Source organism: Sturnus vulgaris, chromosome 2, assembly GCF_052056855.1.
Source record: "Sturnus vulgaris isolate bStuVul1 chromosome 2, bStuVul1.hap1, whole genome shotgun sequence".
In the NCBI taxonomy this organism is placed as follows: Eukaryota; Metazoa; Chordata; class Aves; order Passeriformes; family Sturnidae; genus Sturnus; species Sturnus vulgaris.
Window position 1 is genome coordinate 26,257,182 of NC_142244.1, and position 15,982 is coordinate 26,273,163.

The following is a 15,982-nucleotide window of genomic DNA, read 5'->3' on the forward strand; positions in this document are numbered from 1 at the left end:
AACTTCACTGCCAGCTTTCACTTCCCTCTCCTCTCTTTCCTAGTCTTGTTTACCCAAGATCGTATTTCCAGAGTTGCAGCCTCTTTTGTCCTCTCAGCTGAGATGTGATGGGGTGTTTTACCACGGCAGGCTTTTGTCTATTCACTGTCCCAAGATCAGCCCAGCTATGATGCTCAGGAGATGGATGCACTGCTTTTACCCCTGCCAGCTGCTCTCAATGTCCAACAATGATGATGGGAGCCTGCCTTCCCAGAGTCCAGGACACCAGCTGGTGTGAAACACCCAGTTCCACCAGCATTGCCAAAATATGGGGCAGCAACTGCACTAAAATAGACTGCATGTGTTGTAGGGAGCAAAATTAGTGGACAAGAAGGTCTGAGTCATTTAACTCCAGACAAATCTACATCTGTATTCTTGAGGACTCAAGGGACTATTTTCTTGTCCTTTTCTACTAGATCAGGCTGGCTGCAATGGCTGGGTCTCCTTTTGCTTATGGCTGTGATACCTCATGGAACTGGAAATACCAAAAGTGCTGTCCTTTCTTCAGAGTTAAATCTCACATAGATGTCATGGGACAGCGAGATCTCTCTTCAGTTGTCTACAAGTACCAAGGGATCCATAAGACTTTAGAACTATTGCTCACTAATTTCACACAAAATATTTGCCAGGATGGCCACCAATAGGACATATAAATGTTATTTTCGTATTTGTTTTTGACTTGTGAAGGACTCTAACATCATGGGACTCCTATTACCCTTCCCAAGCCCATTTGGCTGGTTTTGCATCAGCAGATGAAGAACAAGTATAACCACCTGTGCTTTTGTCAGAGACATGTTCAAGGCACCAGTAATGTGAATCATGACTTTTGGCAAACTTGTGCTGGAATGAGGGAGGGAGAGGAAGGTGAGAGGCATTCCTTTTCTGTTGTGTTCCTCAGCTGTTCTCAGTTCATCACCGGCCAATTAATATATACATACATATATATATATATATATAAAAATCTGTGCTTTACTTTGCTCTATCTTAATAGGACTGACTATGTGAAAAATCCAGAGTGCCCAAGGAAATGGAATATTCTCCCCACTTTTCATGTCATCCACAGTGTCTTGCAAAGTAGCCAACACTTACAATTCTGTTTCCAAAAAAATCCCAAGCTGAATAAAATGAAAATGGATCCAGCCCAAACCATTGGATCTTTCCCATGCTACATAATTTAATGAAAACATTAAAATTAATTTACTTTTTTTTTCTATTCAGTACATTTTTCTTATACTTACATTCAAACAGTGATCCAGCAATCCTTGCATATTTACGTCCTTCCAACTTGCCCATCCTCTAAAGTTCAAGTAGCTGGTATGAGTGACTCACTCATCCACCCTTTTGAGAATATAATAATAGAAATTCTTTAAAGCTTTGTGTTTTCAGCACAACAGCATTCCGATATGATCTAAGAATCACAGAGACACCCTCTGGTCCCAGGAGGACTGGGGAACAGGTTTGGCTAGAAAAAAAGTTTTCCTCATGTGATGGGCACCCTACCAATCACACAGCATGATTCTCAAGCAACCTGGGCTCTTTAAAAAGCAGCAGAGATGTGAGAAAGGGGCCTTTTCAGCTTTGCAGGTGAGTTGGGATTTCTGCTGGGAAGCATCACAAGAAGAGAGTGGTGAGTGCCTTGCTTTGGTCATGGTTTTCCTCTTAAAGAGGCATGTGAGCCATAATTGTCTATTAGGAGAAAAGAAAGCTCTTATGTTTAATGTTTTTTATTTTAGTCCCTGGATCGTATTTGGTATGTCTAGTACCTGAATACGGTTAACTGCAGGAAATTAAGTATTTAATTTTTCTTACCTCAGGCTGTGTCTTCTCTATGGCTCTTTTAATTTGTTTCATATTTTTATCCCAAAGACTGGGGAGGAGGGAATGGAAAAATTAAATCTGTCGTAAATCTGAGTGTTACAAAAAAAAAAAGGAAAAACTGTTGTAGACAAAGACGAATCTTGTAGTTCCCCCTCACTTTTGAAAATAGGAAAGTTTAAAAAAACCCTCTTATTTTGGCTGTGCTGAATTAATAAAGGAGAGAGGAAAAACCTACCTCCCAGCTCTACTTCTGAGGTAATTATGCTTGATGATGATTTACCAGCCACACCACTGTTCACACAGGCTTCATTTCATAGCAATCTCTTTGTAAGGAAACTTAATTAGTCTGTGACCCCTGGTTGATGCTGAGCTATGTTTTTGCTTTATTTTGCTCCCCTGGTCGCACAAAAGAACTGTCTACCTCTTCTATTTCCAAGTGTGGTTGAGTCCTAGCTCACAAGCAGTTTTCTGTCAGAGCTGGCTGCATTTCAGGGGAGGTGGAGCACTGGGGAAAGTCCAGCAGGGCAGGAGGAGTGCATGGGTTTGTGTTCACTGGAGGTGTTTGCTTTAAAATAAGTAAACATATGATGAACTGATATTCAGTAAAACATTCGACTTCTTACAGTGGAGTTCAAGCAATTCATCATGAACATATTAAATTATATCCTCTTAAAAACTGTAATTCTCAAGGTGTCCCAAGCACTTGAAAAATACCTTCTTTTTAAGCTCCCTAAGGGCTAAATTTTCCATTATAACAAATTTTTAAAAACTCCAAAAGTAAGTTTATTGCTTGATGCATCGAGGTCCACAGGAAGTCTTGGATGTGGGCACGCCTATGGCTCACAGAGGCTTCCCATGGCACTAGCCCTGGCCTTGGCACAGCACCTCCGGCAGTGGTTCCACCTGGATGACTTCTCTCCATCAGCACCCCAGGGCTAGCCCGGGCATCTTGCTCCTGCCTGTAGAGACATGCTCTCCAGTTGGGCTTGAACAGGGGTGGTGCCCAGGGGTGTGCCACAGGGCTGCACAGGAAGGGACCAGGATCCTGCTGCTGAGCGGCCAGGTTTGCTCAGCTGTGCTCGAGTGGTGCAGTGCCCTTCAGCCAAGGCGGGCAGAGCCCGTGAGTCATAAAACAAATGCATCCTTTGTCTCTGCTTTCTTGCACCAGGGCATGAGAATGCAACGCCCTGAGCAGGAACGCTGAGGGAAAGGGAGGTAGCAAGGAGTGATGTGAAACGCCTGCAAGCCCCACCACAGTGCTGAGAAACCTCCAAGATCATGGTGTAGAATCAAATGATGCTCACAGGGATGTTTTGGGATGTCTCTTTGTCACAGTGCTTGACAACTAGCATAAAATGCAAGGCAATCAAAATTCCACCTGGTTCTGTGTTGGGCAATGCCAAATGAATTCTTATCCATTGTGGGTTTTTTTACTAGAGATGGAGTAGAGCTAGGCTAAGAATGGGGAATTTATCTGTAAGTCCACTGAAATCCTGTCCCAACCTATAGAAACAGGATGTGGAGGCTTCAAAAGATTGACCAGCACAATGTGTGTGAGGGGTACACAACAGACCCCAGATCCCATTTGAATCCAGGAATTATTGCCAGAAGAGCATCCTTTCAAAGTCTGCATGAGGTTATCATCTAAAATACAAGTGCAGAAGCCAGCCTCTGCAGAAAGGAGCTTCCTTTTCATCTCCCACAGTTGTGCTGAGGGTCTCAGAGATACTGTGAGTAAAAGAAGCCAGGGAGATCAAGAAAGCTTGAAGGGCATAGAAATAATTGATTGTCAAGGGCAGCTTGTGGGGCACCAGGGGGAGGCAAGGCTACCACTTCTCCTGGCCTCTGGCAGGCTCAGCTGGACCCCCCATGAGTGTAAGGGATGTTTTGGGGGTGTGAGGGGAGAAGTTACAACCAGTTGTACTGTTTGTGAAGAATGTCAGGAAGAGTAAGAAGTATGTGCCTCAGGAGGGACACAGGAGTTTTTGGTACAACGAGAGCAACAGACACCTTTCCAAAGCTGCTTAGAGCATGGTGCAAAGTCTGTGGTAGTGATAATTGAACACCTCAGACCTAGATAGGTCACAGCTAAATTGCAAGGTTTCTAGGATGTGCCAAGGAACACCAGGTCAAGGTTGAAATTCCAGGACCTGGCTGCCTTCTTATGTGGAACTTTTTGGATAATGGTTGCAACTGAAGCTCCAGTTTCCTCAGGGGTTTCCCTGAAATCCCAGGAAACTGAATTTGGGTCATAAAACTAATTTTAACGAGCCCAAGAAGAAGACTCCTCTACCTCCAAATGCATTTGTGTCTACAGGCAGAGGCTGCTTGCAGCTGTGTCTCTGGGGGTTGACAGGAGGGCTGCCCACTACTGCTACACCCAGGGGTGCCTGAGTCACATCTGTGCACAGCCTGCCTCGGGCGTGCCAGCCAAGTTTGCCTCATGCCTCTGTAGTCGTGTACCTGTGCTAAGTGCTGTGTGATCTGCTCTTGCTAAATGCAGCTCACCTCCGAGGCATGAGGAGCAGGTGGAAAGCTCCTGATCTCCCACAGCTTCCCCTCTGGCACATGTTGGAGGATCGGCTCTCCAGCTACCTAGCTGTTGTCATGGCCTTGGAGCACCTGCTTGGTCTCTCATCGCTGATGGTGATACTGGATCATTTGCAAGGGAGAAGAGGTCAGACAAAGGGTTGACCCATGCAGCATGAGTTAATAAAATGGACACCAAGAAATGAACTCTTGGCACCAATCACTTGGAGGCAGAGGGATAATTAATAGAAATATGGCAACAGTTGGCTTTTTTAGGTCTAGATTAAATCCTTTTTCCTTCCCTTTTCCTCTTCCTGGTCTCTCTGCTTCCCCCTGCACTGCAATCCCATTGAACTTAGTTAAGGTACTGGAGAACCTTAGGTTGACAGCTAACATTAACATTTTCCAGCTGATACACCTGTGGTGGTGACTGTGTCCAGCTTTCCTCACAACCATAGTAGCTCACTGGAGGTGAGCTCACCCCAAGAGAAGGGGCTTGCTTTCTCCAGCTAATGTGACTGCAATACTACCTGCCCAAGGGGAGACAGGAGTGAGCCAGGTTCTGCCTGCCAAGGAGGAGGAGAATAAAGCCAGCTTGTGGAGAGGCAAGAGCTTGGGCTGGATGGACATCCCATATACAAGATGTGAGCACTGTTGTTACACTGAGCAGGGTAACACACTCAACCTTGCTTTATACACTGCAACTGGAGAAGACCCACTTTTTCATGTAGCAGTCAGAGTGCAAGTGCCTGTGTTCGAGCAGGAAAGAATTCCTTGCTTTTTGGACTGCTGCCTGGCTTGTGATGTCCCTTAGATAGCAATAACTAAAGGGTTTTTAATTGCCTCTGAGGTTTGCAGCACATAGATCCATGAGCCAGGAAGTGGTCTCTCCAGCTTTCAGATGAGTGGAAGACCAGGATTCATCTTAGGTTTGGCAGACTCTGCAGTGTCATATTATAGAACACATGACTGAACATTGCTCAGATTCAGACTTGACCTGCAAGACAGCCCCTGGACACCCTGGCTGGTCAGGAAGTTTGGCAGAGATCCAGGCTGACCTCATGAGCCTGCCATTTTCCAATACAGAGCCATATAGTTTCATGTATACTGAGTCTGGCTTCCAAACACTCGGCTGGGACTAAAAATGTCTTCTCAAAAATAATGGCCACATTTTATTAAAAAACTCCTACACATGCTATCATACAAAAATACTTAGGCACTCTGCCGATATAATGGAGATGTCAGCATGCCTAATCCTCAAACTACCGTAGAAAGAGTGGTAGGAAGTGCCTGGTTTTCATCTGTCACTATTGGAAGTCCTGCATACCCCTAAAAGGGCAACTGCTGAGGAGGCACAAGGTGGCATTGTTAGAGGCGTCTCACAATGTTCTGTTCCTCAGAAAGCTCCCTTTTATTGACAGCTTTGTCTGCTCATATTTCCCAACAGCTTCTTTGAAGAATTGTGAAGTCAGTGGCCCCAGCAAAAGAGAGGCACAAGTCCAAGTACTCTGGCAGAAGAAGGATGTTCAAGCAGTTTTTCCTGTTGTTTGCTCAAGCTGGGCTCACAGCAGCCTTTCTTTCCTGATTTATATTTTCTTAGCCACCTGGTAAATACAGTTGTCTCAGGGTTGGGATTTTTTCCCCTTAGCCTCTCCATGCACATATACTCCATCCCTTTGAAAGAAAAACTTTTCTTTTGGACTCTGACATCTGAACTTCTTTCTCCAAGAGGTGTCACACCTCTGACTGATGTCTTTATGCTGCACTCTCTGGAAGGGGATGAATTTGATGCAGGGCACCGGACTCTACACTACAGGATATAGCACTCTCAGAAATTCTGTGGGAATGCTACTTGGCCTGGGTCCCATGAGCCAGCTGCAACCTGAGCTGCCCCCTCCCTCTTTCTCTTCCTCCTTCATACCTGACTTGGGGGACTCAGCTCCCATTCCCAGCACGGGTGGGAGATGGGGCTACTCTTAGCAAAGCCCTGTGCTGTAGGTGTATGTGGGATACAGCCAGAGCACAGTGGTTACCAGTCCAGTCCCATGATGGTGCAGGTCAAAATGGCCCAGGATAGCATCCCCTGGAGTAACACTGGCTCCTTTGGAATAGGGATGAGGTGAGGATGCTGAACTTCTCCGCTCTCCATCCAGATCTAGCTGGTGGTTTTGGCCAGGTAGAAATGACACCACGAGCTGAGGTTGTTTTGAGTGCTGATGTGATGATGAAAATCCTACCCAAAAGGGAGCTGAAGACACCAGCTGCCCCCAAAGTGGACCTAGTCTTCTGTAGCTCAAGTATCAGGGAGAGTTTGAGTTAGCAGATTAACACCTGGGGAGGTCTCATCTGAAACTTCTATAAAGCAAGGGATGGAAGATGTACAGACAGGCTGGCAAGTTCTGTCTATCCTTCTTCTCATGGATAATTTGTATTTCTGAGTGAAGCATATTGTACCAGTGATTTAATTGAAGACTGCATTTGCTTTTTCTAGGTTGCATGAAGAATTAAAGATGGCAAAAAATGATGATTGTGTACACATCTTGCAGGGTCTGTTAGTCTTTGGGAATGTGGTCACTGGGGTAAGTGAAGTGGAACAAGTATGGGTGGAGGCTTCCTTCCAGTATGACACTTCCTGAAACAGCAGTTCTCCCTCTTCACATGTGAAATCCACACATAAATAGCATGAAATAAGAGGATAAGGAGAGCTGTCCTTGATGATCAATTGGGTGGGAAAGGGACAGCAGGGGTAAATCCACAATACAAGATGGGTGCTTGGAGGAAAGCCTTAGAACTGTTAGCAGGAGCAGACCAATATTTTTCCAGCCACCTCCCTCTGTAGTGATGGAATGGTTCTGTTCATTCTTTCTTAACATCCTCAAGTCCTAGGCCTGACCTTTCAGATCAAGGCTGGGTGAGATTTGCCTGCAGTTCTTCTGTGAAGTCCCAATACAAGAGGTTGTAGAGCTGAGCAGAGGAGGAGTTGGGTAGCTCCCACTTGGCAGGAAATTGAATGAAAGGAAAGCAGTCTACACCTGTTTCTGTCTTTTCTATTTCTTTGGGGAACCTTGAATTAATGGGTTTCTTGTGCTTCTTAGATGTGCGGCATTGCCCTGACAGCAGAGTGTATCTACTTTGTGTCTAATCCCCATGATCTCTACCCTCTGCTGAAAGCCACAGAAAACAGTGACATCTACACTTCTGCCTGGATTGGCATCTTTGTCGGCCTTGCACTCTTTGCCCTGTCTATCCTTGGTATCATTGGAGTCATTAAGGCCAGCAGGACCTTGCTGCTGGTGGTAAGTGTAGCAAAATTTGCCTTTCTACTGCTGCCAAACTGAACAAACGCTGCCTTAGTGTCCCTGGTCACCTTGGGAATCAACCAATGAGCAAAGACAGCTTTTATACTGATAAGGAGCCAAATGTTCTTGATCATGGCTATGGTGTCCCAGAAGGTGACTCCTGTAAAGACTCATGCACGAGAAGCTCCTGAACCAGGCTGAGGGAATCAATGGAAATAGTCACAGTGAAGATTTGACTGGCTTGACCCTGACCTTGCCCTGAAGCAATGCAGGAGGACTTGCACAATCATGTATAGCTGGGATGTGGTTTAGATCCTTGTTTCTCCCCACCCCTTACGGCTTTTCATCTGTCATACACTATTCAGTTTAAGAGTTGATAAGTAATGATTTCTGTACAAGGCATTAGTAAGTGTCCAGATAACAAATATGGGTGCAATCAAGAACATAAGACATCAGCAGTCAGACAGAAATTATAGGAGTGGGGACAGAGCTCTGGATAATGGAAAGGCAGTGTTGAGATGTGGACAAATCTCTGTACAATGTCTTACTTAGTCCTTTAGTTTGGCAGTGGCAAAACTTAGTTGGTGCTTGCATTAACAAAGAGTAGAGACAAAAACTCTGGAATAAGCTCTCTCTGGATTACTGTGGGGTTGCAGGTTGTCTGTTTTAGACAAGAGGCACTCAGAGATCTGAACTCTTGGACCACGGAATATGCCAGCAGACAGATGAGGAAACAGAATTCCTTTAACTCTGAATTTTGGTGTCTTGGCTGAAACCCAGGGCTCTGGTTTAGGATATATGAGAGGATACAAGGGACAGAAGCTGGGGTAAGTAGGAAAAAAATGCTTTAGATCAGAGAGGAGCATTATAAAATGTGGAAGGAGGAACAGATACATGAGAACTCCAAAGAAAATATGGAAAATGTCAAAGGAATTATGCTGGAAAGGGAAAAGAAAGAGTGAAAGACACTGTGAGAGGGTGACCCTTGGAATCCATTTTCATGAAAAATCTTTGCTCACAATGTAGGAGTGTTCAGGAAATCTGATGATGAAAAATCAGGGGAATATGAATAACACCCTAAATTGCACATTCTGCTTCCCCAAAGTTTCACCCCCTACTAGGAGTGAACAGCTTCCTGCTGAAAATCTTATAGCTGGTAAGTGGAAGTGAAAGGAGGACATACAACACAAACATAGGTTGCCAATAAGACACAACAAAGAAAAGGACAAAGTATTTTCCATGGAGGCAGGGTAGTCTTAATGCCATGAGGTTCTGATGAAATCTCTTCTGTGAGATGAAGAACAATTCTGGTTATTTGTTGCAAATTGAAACTAGCACAGGGAAGGGCTATGAGAACATTCAGGCTGAGTGAGAGGGAATATGATAGCCTGGACATCTTTACATCAAGCAGGGTTTCTGGCTTAATCTTGAAAAAAATGCTGAACTGTTTCTCCAAGAACTCATTCTGCTCTCTTTCTCCCACAGTACGTCATTCTGATGCTAATCACTTTTGCATTTGAAATGGCTTCTTGCATCACAGCAGCAACTCACCAAGACTCTGTGAGTATGTCTTTCCTCATGTATTCTTTTAAATGCACTGGGAAACACAAGTTCTAATAAAAAAAATATTTTGTTCTTTCTAGCATAGTTTTGTTATTTTTAACATTTTTAAATGTTTACAACCTTGTAGTTAAGGAAATAATAGCATGGGTTAGGTCAATCATCAATATAGTGTTTAGTCTTTCAGCTACAGACTGATTAATCTATCATACACAGAGAAGACAAATCTTCAGCGTTGCCCCAGGCAGTGTTACTGGTGAGGGAAAGATTACATGGATTATTTGAGATACTGTGGGGAGGGAAATTATTTGTGGTGCTTTAGTTCCAATATACTGAAAGCAATCCATAGCTTCTGCACAGCTCTTGTGATCTACATCTAGTAGAGCCTGCTTGAGATCTTCGTTTTTGTTGCTCCTTCTCCTCAAATCCTGCTCTTTATTCTCATGTGTAAAACCAGAGAAGCAACATTCCTATTCTCTAGCAGGACACTGAAACAAGAAAACAAACCATCCCCAGATAACACTGTATTTGCTTTACATGGCTGCTTATTTACATAGTTTCTGCATTTTTCTCTGTTGGCATTTTTTTTTTCTATAGCTCACTCCAGGGCTTTTCCTGAAGCAAATGCTGGAGAGATATCAGAAATCAGAGCCAGCCAATAACAGTGACAATGTGGTCACAAAGACATGGGATGAACTCATGCTTCAGGTAATAACACTGAAAAGTCACTAATTATTAAATGCTCTGCAAGCCTGGAAATCTGTAAATCCTCAGCAGCCTCCTTGGGGCCTCCCTTTATCTCGTTTATGAGACAGCAGAATGTCAAAAGCAGGCACTTCAAAAATCTCTCCCATAAATCTGTGATTAATGCCTAACCCGTGTCCTGACATGTGCAGAGCTGTGACCTGAGCCCACAAAGATCCCCTTCCCTTCTCTGTCCCTGCAGAACCACTGCTGTGGGGTGCTGGGCCCCTCTGACTGGCAGGAGTACACGTCTGCCTTCCGCGGCACGCACAGTGATGCTGACTACCCCTGGCCACGGATGTGCTGCGTCCTGGATGCAAAAGGCCTTCCCATCAACCTCGATGGCTGCAAACTTGGAGTGTCTGGCTACTATAACAGCAATGTAAGATCATCTTTGCTTTTTTCACTTAGCATATGTCAGTCAAAAATGTCCTTGCTGGAAGGGAAAGACACTGTGAATAGCCTTTCTCCTTCACTGTAAGCCACAGGTGTTCAAAAGCTTTCTGGAGGAGAAGAAATGCCTGTAGAGTCCTGACCATGTTACTGAGCACAGGACAGGAATTTTTTTTAGGATAAAGGCTTTCCTGATGGAGAGAGAAATCTCTCAAGCCACTGGTAAAAAGTGACATCTCTAACAGGTAGATGGACAGTAGCTAAATCAAACTTAGCCCAAAGATGAGTGTATACAACATGAATAAGCAAATCAGCAGTTCTCCTCCTCAAGGCAGAACTTTTCAGTAGACCATCATGTCCTATTCACTAGGTTGCTGGGGCATGAGCATCACCTTCTGCACTAGCTTGCATTTCTAGAAGGAATTCAAGCTTCCAAATTTTCTTGACATTTCTTGATTCTGGAGGTCAATTCTGTGTCAACTGTGTTTGGTTATCTAAGCATACTTGGCAAGTGGATGGCACAGCAAGTTGTCCTTAAGTGTTTGAGATGGGTCTACTTTCTACTTGGAGCCAGAAACAGGCAGGTTATCTGCAAGTTGTCAAAAAGCAGTGTAGCTCTGACTTGGTTTTTTGAGACCTCTGAGTTACCCAAATTGCAGTAGGAGAGGAGCATGCCACTGTGCCACTTCAGTCTCACTCAGGGGTGGATAAGTTTGTCACCTTGCAGTGCAGGCTCATCGATGATGTTGAGTCATTCCTGGTTGTATTTCAGGGTTGTTATGACACTATTTCTGGGCCAGTGAACACACATGCCTGGGGTGTTGCCTGGTTTGGCTTTGCCATCCTCTGCTGGACTGTAAGTACTTAATATTTGCATTTACTTCCTCTTCTCTTGCTATTCTGCACCCAGTTGGGTGGAGGTGGATGACAGGACTGATGCATTCATGCCCATAGATTACTGTCATTCATTCATCAGAAATCGGCCTATAGCCTGCTCCAGTAAGGGCTACATTTACAAGTTCCCCTCCATTCTGGCTTCCAGAGGTGAGGAACTAGATGGCCTTCCAGCCTGCCCTGGCCTGCTGCGACCTGCTGCCATCTCAGCAATACAACACAGCAAACACAGCTTGCAGATGCTTCTTTGTGAAGGGTATTGGGTCATCATGATAGATAATTCAGTTTGTAGTTTGAAGATTTTGTATGAGTGTATGCAGTACTCAGGGCTCAGCAGTTTCATGACACATAGTCCCCAGTGAGATGAGTGATACAGTCAAATAGTTACAGCTGAATGTACCTTCTTTCTTTACTGTGTAGTTTCTGTGCAGATAAATACTTAAAGCTTCCTCTGCCTGAACAGGCTTTGCTTTTCAGGAATTTCTGATGCTCTCTCCTACTAGTAGAACTAAATGGGGCTGGGGGAGAGGTGGAAAGAAGGAAATGGGGGGCAGAGAAACTTAAGAGTGCTGTCATTTCAGTTCTGCGTCCTCCTTGGCACCATGTTCTACTGGAGTAGAATTGAATATTGAAGGCCTGGCATCCTCAGTTTTGTTCTGAAGAGCCGTGTGAAACTGCATTTGTTTGTCTCCTGGTTCATTCTCCACGGGCCATGGAGGATTTGAAGTTTTCCCGCTACCTCTCCATATATACTTTTGCCCCTCCAAAAACTTGACACAAAAAACTGATGACTGCAGGAAAGAATCTTGTCCCTGCTTTGCCCCTTGTTCTGCAGCGTTAATGCCTCCTGGCTGAAGCACAATCCTTCTTTCACTGTGCAAGAAATCATGGAGCATAAGATGAGAAAAAAAGTGGTCTGATTTGTTCTCTGATGACATCAGAAAAGAAAATGTCCATATACACTTTCTCCAGAAAAATGTCTCTCTAAAATTAGTTTGAATTATAATGCTCCAGCAAGGGCTATGTGAGCAAAATTGTAACCTCCTGTGACCAATAAGGACGGATGTTGTGAGGGAGAAGACTGCAGATCTATACATTATATTTTACTATTCAACTTCTCTTGCTGGTCACTGTCACCCTGGCCTTAGAATAAGGCAGATTCTCTGAGCATTTAAGTGTGTCAGCAATAAAAACTTGCCACAGATAAAAAGTCTGTTGCTAGTCAAGCCCAAAAAAAGGCTAGCTTACTCTTCAGCAATATGCTGCCTGTATGCTAGCCTACCTCCTGTCACTGTTGAAACTACTGCATGTGATCCTACCTTCAGAAGTGCCACTCCAGGAAAAGCTCCACTTGCTAACAAGCAACTCCTTCAAAAAAGCTGTTATGTACTTCACACAAGATTTCATACATCTAGAATTTGTGCAGAATACAAGGGGTTCTGTGCTGTAGTTGCCTTTGCAAACGTGGCTGTCCCATGCTCCTAGTTTATGGTACTTCTTGCTTCAGCTACCTGTGTGTAAATGGTCCCTGTGCCATTTCCCTTCCACATCCCTGGATCAGGTAGGACAAAAGGCAAAAAATGGTTGTGAATAACTGTCATGAAAAAAATACAAGCAAGGAGCTAACTGAACCAAACCTAGTCCTTGCATCAGCACTTGCAGTTTTCACTCCATTCAGTAAAGGCTGTTTACTTTGGCCCAGACTGAGCTTGTATCTTTCCTAGTGAATGCTTCAGTAGTTAAATGTATTGTGAGAAATGTGCTCCTAGAGCATAGAGTGTTTGCTAGAGCAACATAGAGTATTTTAAGGTGGAGCCTCTTCCCAAGTTGTACTTGTTCAGGTCCTGATATTTGCCATCTGCTTTGATTCTTTGTTTTTGTATATTCACAAAAATACTAATTAAAAAGAAGTGGAAGTGAATTTTTTCTCTTGTTCAAGATTGTGTCTTTGGGATGGGTAAGTAATAAAGATCTGTGTCTGGGACATGTGGGGCAGGACAATGACAGGTTTTAACATCCTGTAACAGAGATGCTAAAGCACCAAGATGCAGCGTGCTACATAAACTTAGCAGCCAAATAATTCCTTGCCAGAGTGCTGGGGGAGAGGAGGAAGAAGATAAGGGGGAAGAGCTTGAGGAAGAAATGTGTCCCTGCAACACAGAAGGAGTTGCCTGTATGACTTTGACTTCAGAACTGACAGTCCTCACAGATCAGGTACTCTTCTGGTTCAGTAGTGTGGTGACTGTCTTGGAGACTCTGGACTCTGAGAAATTCCATAAGGAAATTAGTATTCAGCATTTTGTTGTGAGACTTGAGTCATGGATTGACCATGCAGACTGTGTAGGTCAGTGGTTGGAGTTTAGTTTTCAAGGGGGTGAGGGGGAAGTTTGGTGGTAGGGTTGAGTGTTTTTATGTTTATGCTGCTGAAAGCTACCTAAATGTTTATGTTGCTGAAAGTAATACCTAAATGTAAAGAAATCTAAAGAGAATCAGCATCTGCCAAAGTTAGGGAACAATGGTAAAGACTGGGTTCTGCCAGAAACTGCAAATTGCTGCCAACGGCAACAGCAGAGAGGAGAGAAGAGAAATGGGGCAGGAAGGACACAGCAAGCACAGAGACTCTGTCCTTGCTCGGCCAAACGCCTCCAATAACTCTTGGTGGTGGCAGCCACCATGGATAGCTGCCCTCCTGCATAAGGGCCTCTTGCTTGAGTTTTTTCTGAAACTCAAGCAGCTCTGCAAATGGGTGAAACAACTGGCTATGGGACTTTCTAGGGGCTAGTAAGGCCTTCTGAATATGGATGTCACTGAACATCTGCCTGGAGAAAACTTTAGAACCACAGAAGCAGGCAAGATCAAATATTATTTTCCTCCTCTGGTCTTTTGCTTCAGACCTTTCTGCTCCATCTAAATGTGGTATGATTACAGCACTGCATTTATAATGAAGGAAAATTCTGCAGAATTTTGAAGAAGAGAAACTGAGATACTTTAAATAGACTATTGCAGTATTAACTCCTCCAACCAGTTGCAAATGATACCATTGACATATTACATCAATGGCAGCTCAAGTCAATTCAGTTCGGTTCTTCAAATTTGCTTTCTGCTTCTTAAGCCCTTCCCTCCCATTGCACTTTATGATTTGTGTACTAAAAAACTAAAAGTTCTGACCCAGTGATCTATGCAATGGTGGATCTGTGCAGAAGTGCTAAACATGTCACAGTGTATCCAGAAAAACACAGCTTTATCTGCTTGAACTAAGGGGGAAGGAGAGGATTGAACTGATGACAGAATTATGTTGATCAGGGTAATGAAAAATCCTGCTGAAAAATCAGAAAAAACTGTGCTTCTGAAGGTTGATTCTAGCCTCTGAAATTACCTGGGGTGCTAAGGAAAGGGTAAGGAAAGGATAGAGTTTGTGACAGGAATGGTAGTGAACAGGCTTATGTGTCAGCTGAGACTTGTAAAAAAAATCCTGGTCATTCTCAGCTGGATTGCTTCCTGAAAGCATGGATATACGTGGTCTTCAGAGCAGGCAATATGCATGTGTGCATGAGAACTGCTGGACTAAGACATCCTGCTAAAACAGGCTGAAAAAAAATTGCTGCAGGTGAAAGTCATTTGGTTTGTTTGCAGATTTGCTCTGTGTCTTTATTCTCTGTAGGTGTGAATTCACAGTTCTCTCAGCAATAAAAGTACACTTCAATTCTCCCATGGAATTTTACCTTTTTTTTTTTTTGTAAAAATACCAAATGTATTTTTAGATTATTAACTTATTGCAATACTCCCAGTTCTGAGAAATCAAGAGTCTCACTGAGAAGCATCCTCTATTCATAGCTGATGGAATGGCGTGTCCTCCAATCCAAAAAGCACCCCACATCCTCAGCTGCTGCCCTTCCACACACACAGAAATGTAACCTGGTGTTTGTTGCTGGCAGTGCTGGAAGTCTCTGTTCTTTTAGGCAATGGGGCAATATAGGGCTGCCTTTATGTTTTTTGTGCTTCAACCTCATTTTTCCAACAAGTTTTCCTACCCCTTCTTCCTTTCCCCTCACTTCTTCTGCATGAGACCTCTTTGCACAGACCCTTTCAGGCCCTGTTTTTCTTTATCTTGCTGGTTCATGTACGATATACAATGGCCATTGTGTGCCATACTTGCATCTGGCTACACACTTCATTGGGAAAACTAGGAACCAGGTTGACAGTGGTGTTCAGTATCTTCTGACTCGGGTGATTTGTTCCCTTTCCTGCCCACTGCCCTGGCATCTTAGTTTTTCACATTCCTTACAACAGTGACTCATGCCAAACAAATGTTTATTGGGACCAATGACCTAAAACTAGCTCATAAATAATCCTCCTACTCCCAACCCTTGGCAGCCCTGCCCTCCTTGGCAACTGGGGAAATCCCCTGCAATGTGTAGTATGCTGGGAACCTCCTGCAAGAGCTCTCCCTGTAATGTCAGGCATCTCCCTGTAATGTCAGGTATCTGTCTTTAGGAGATCCCACTTTTGGAGGAGTGGATTATGACTGATGAGGGTTTATCCTGGACAGGAAAAAAGGTGAGGGTGTTTCTGACTTGCTCGTGAGGTGAATTACATCACAGGCAAGGTCATGTGCAGTTCTTGCATGATCACCAGTTGAGATAAACCCTGCAAGAGAGAAAAGTGATGAGCAGTGAGCTGCTCTGGTTATCCAGGGCTGTTGCTAA

The 15,982-nt window shown here is 44.0% G+C and overlaps 1 protein-coding gene across 4 annotated transcripts; it reads left to right on the forward strand.

Annotated features, from left to right (window-relative positions):
• The first annotated feature begins 709 nt into the window (after positions 1-709).
• Positions 710-13,197, forward strand: UPK1B (uroplakin 1B). 4 transcript variants are annotated; one of them, XM_088158980.1, is made up of 9 exons: positions 710-1,666; positions 5,834-5,993; positions 6,878-6,965; positions 7,482-7,682; positions 9,171-9,245; positions 9,843-9,953; positions 10,192-10,371; positions 11,155-11,238; positions 11,858-13,197. In XM_088158980.1, the coding sequence occupies exons 1-9, from the start codon at positions 1,552-1,554 to the stop codon at positions 11,906-11,908; spliced, it is 1,065 nt and encodes a 354-aa protein (XP_088015106.1). In that variant the 5' UTR covers positions 710-1,551; the 3' UTR covers positions 11,909-13,197. The 4 variants fall into 4 exon arrangements, with proteins under 4 accessions (XP_088015106.1, XP_014745782.1, XP_014745784.1 ...); XM_088158981.1 differs by having other exon boundaries at positions 1,608-1,623; XM_014890296.2 differs by lacking the exon at positions 5,834-5,993 and having other exon boundaries at positions 710-1,623.
• The last annotated feature ends 2,785 nt before the right edge of the window (positions 13,198-15,982 follow it).

Bases quoted from the DNA above. Each gene is read 5' to 3' on its own strand.
- UPK1B (XM_088158980.1), top strand. From the start codon at position 1,552: ATGATTCTCAAGCAACCTGGGCTCTTTAAAAAGCAGCAGAGATGTGAG. The intron at 6,966-7,481 runs GTAAGTGAAGTG...TGTGCTTCTTAG, and splicing joins TTGGGAATGTGGTCACTGGG to ATGTGCGGCATTGCCCTGAC. The intron at 11,239-11,857 runs GTAAGTACTTAA...CTGTCATTTCAG, and splicing joins TTGCCATCCTCTGCTGGACT to TTCTGCGTCCTCCTTGGCAC.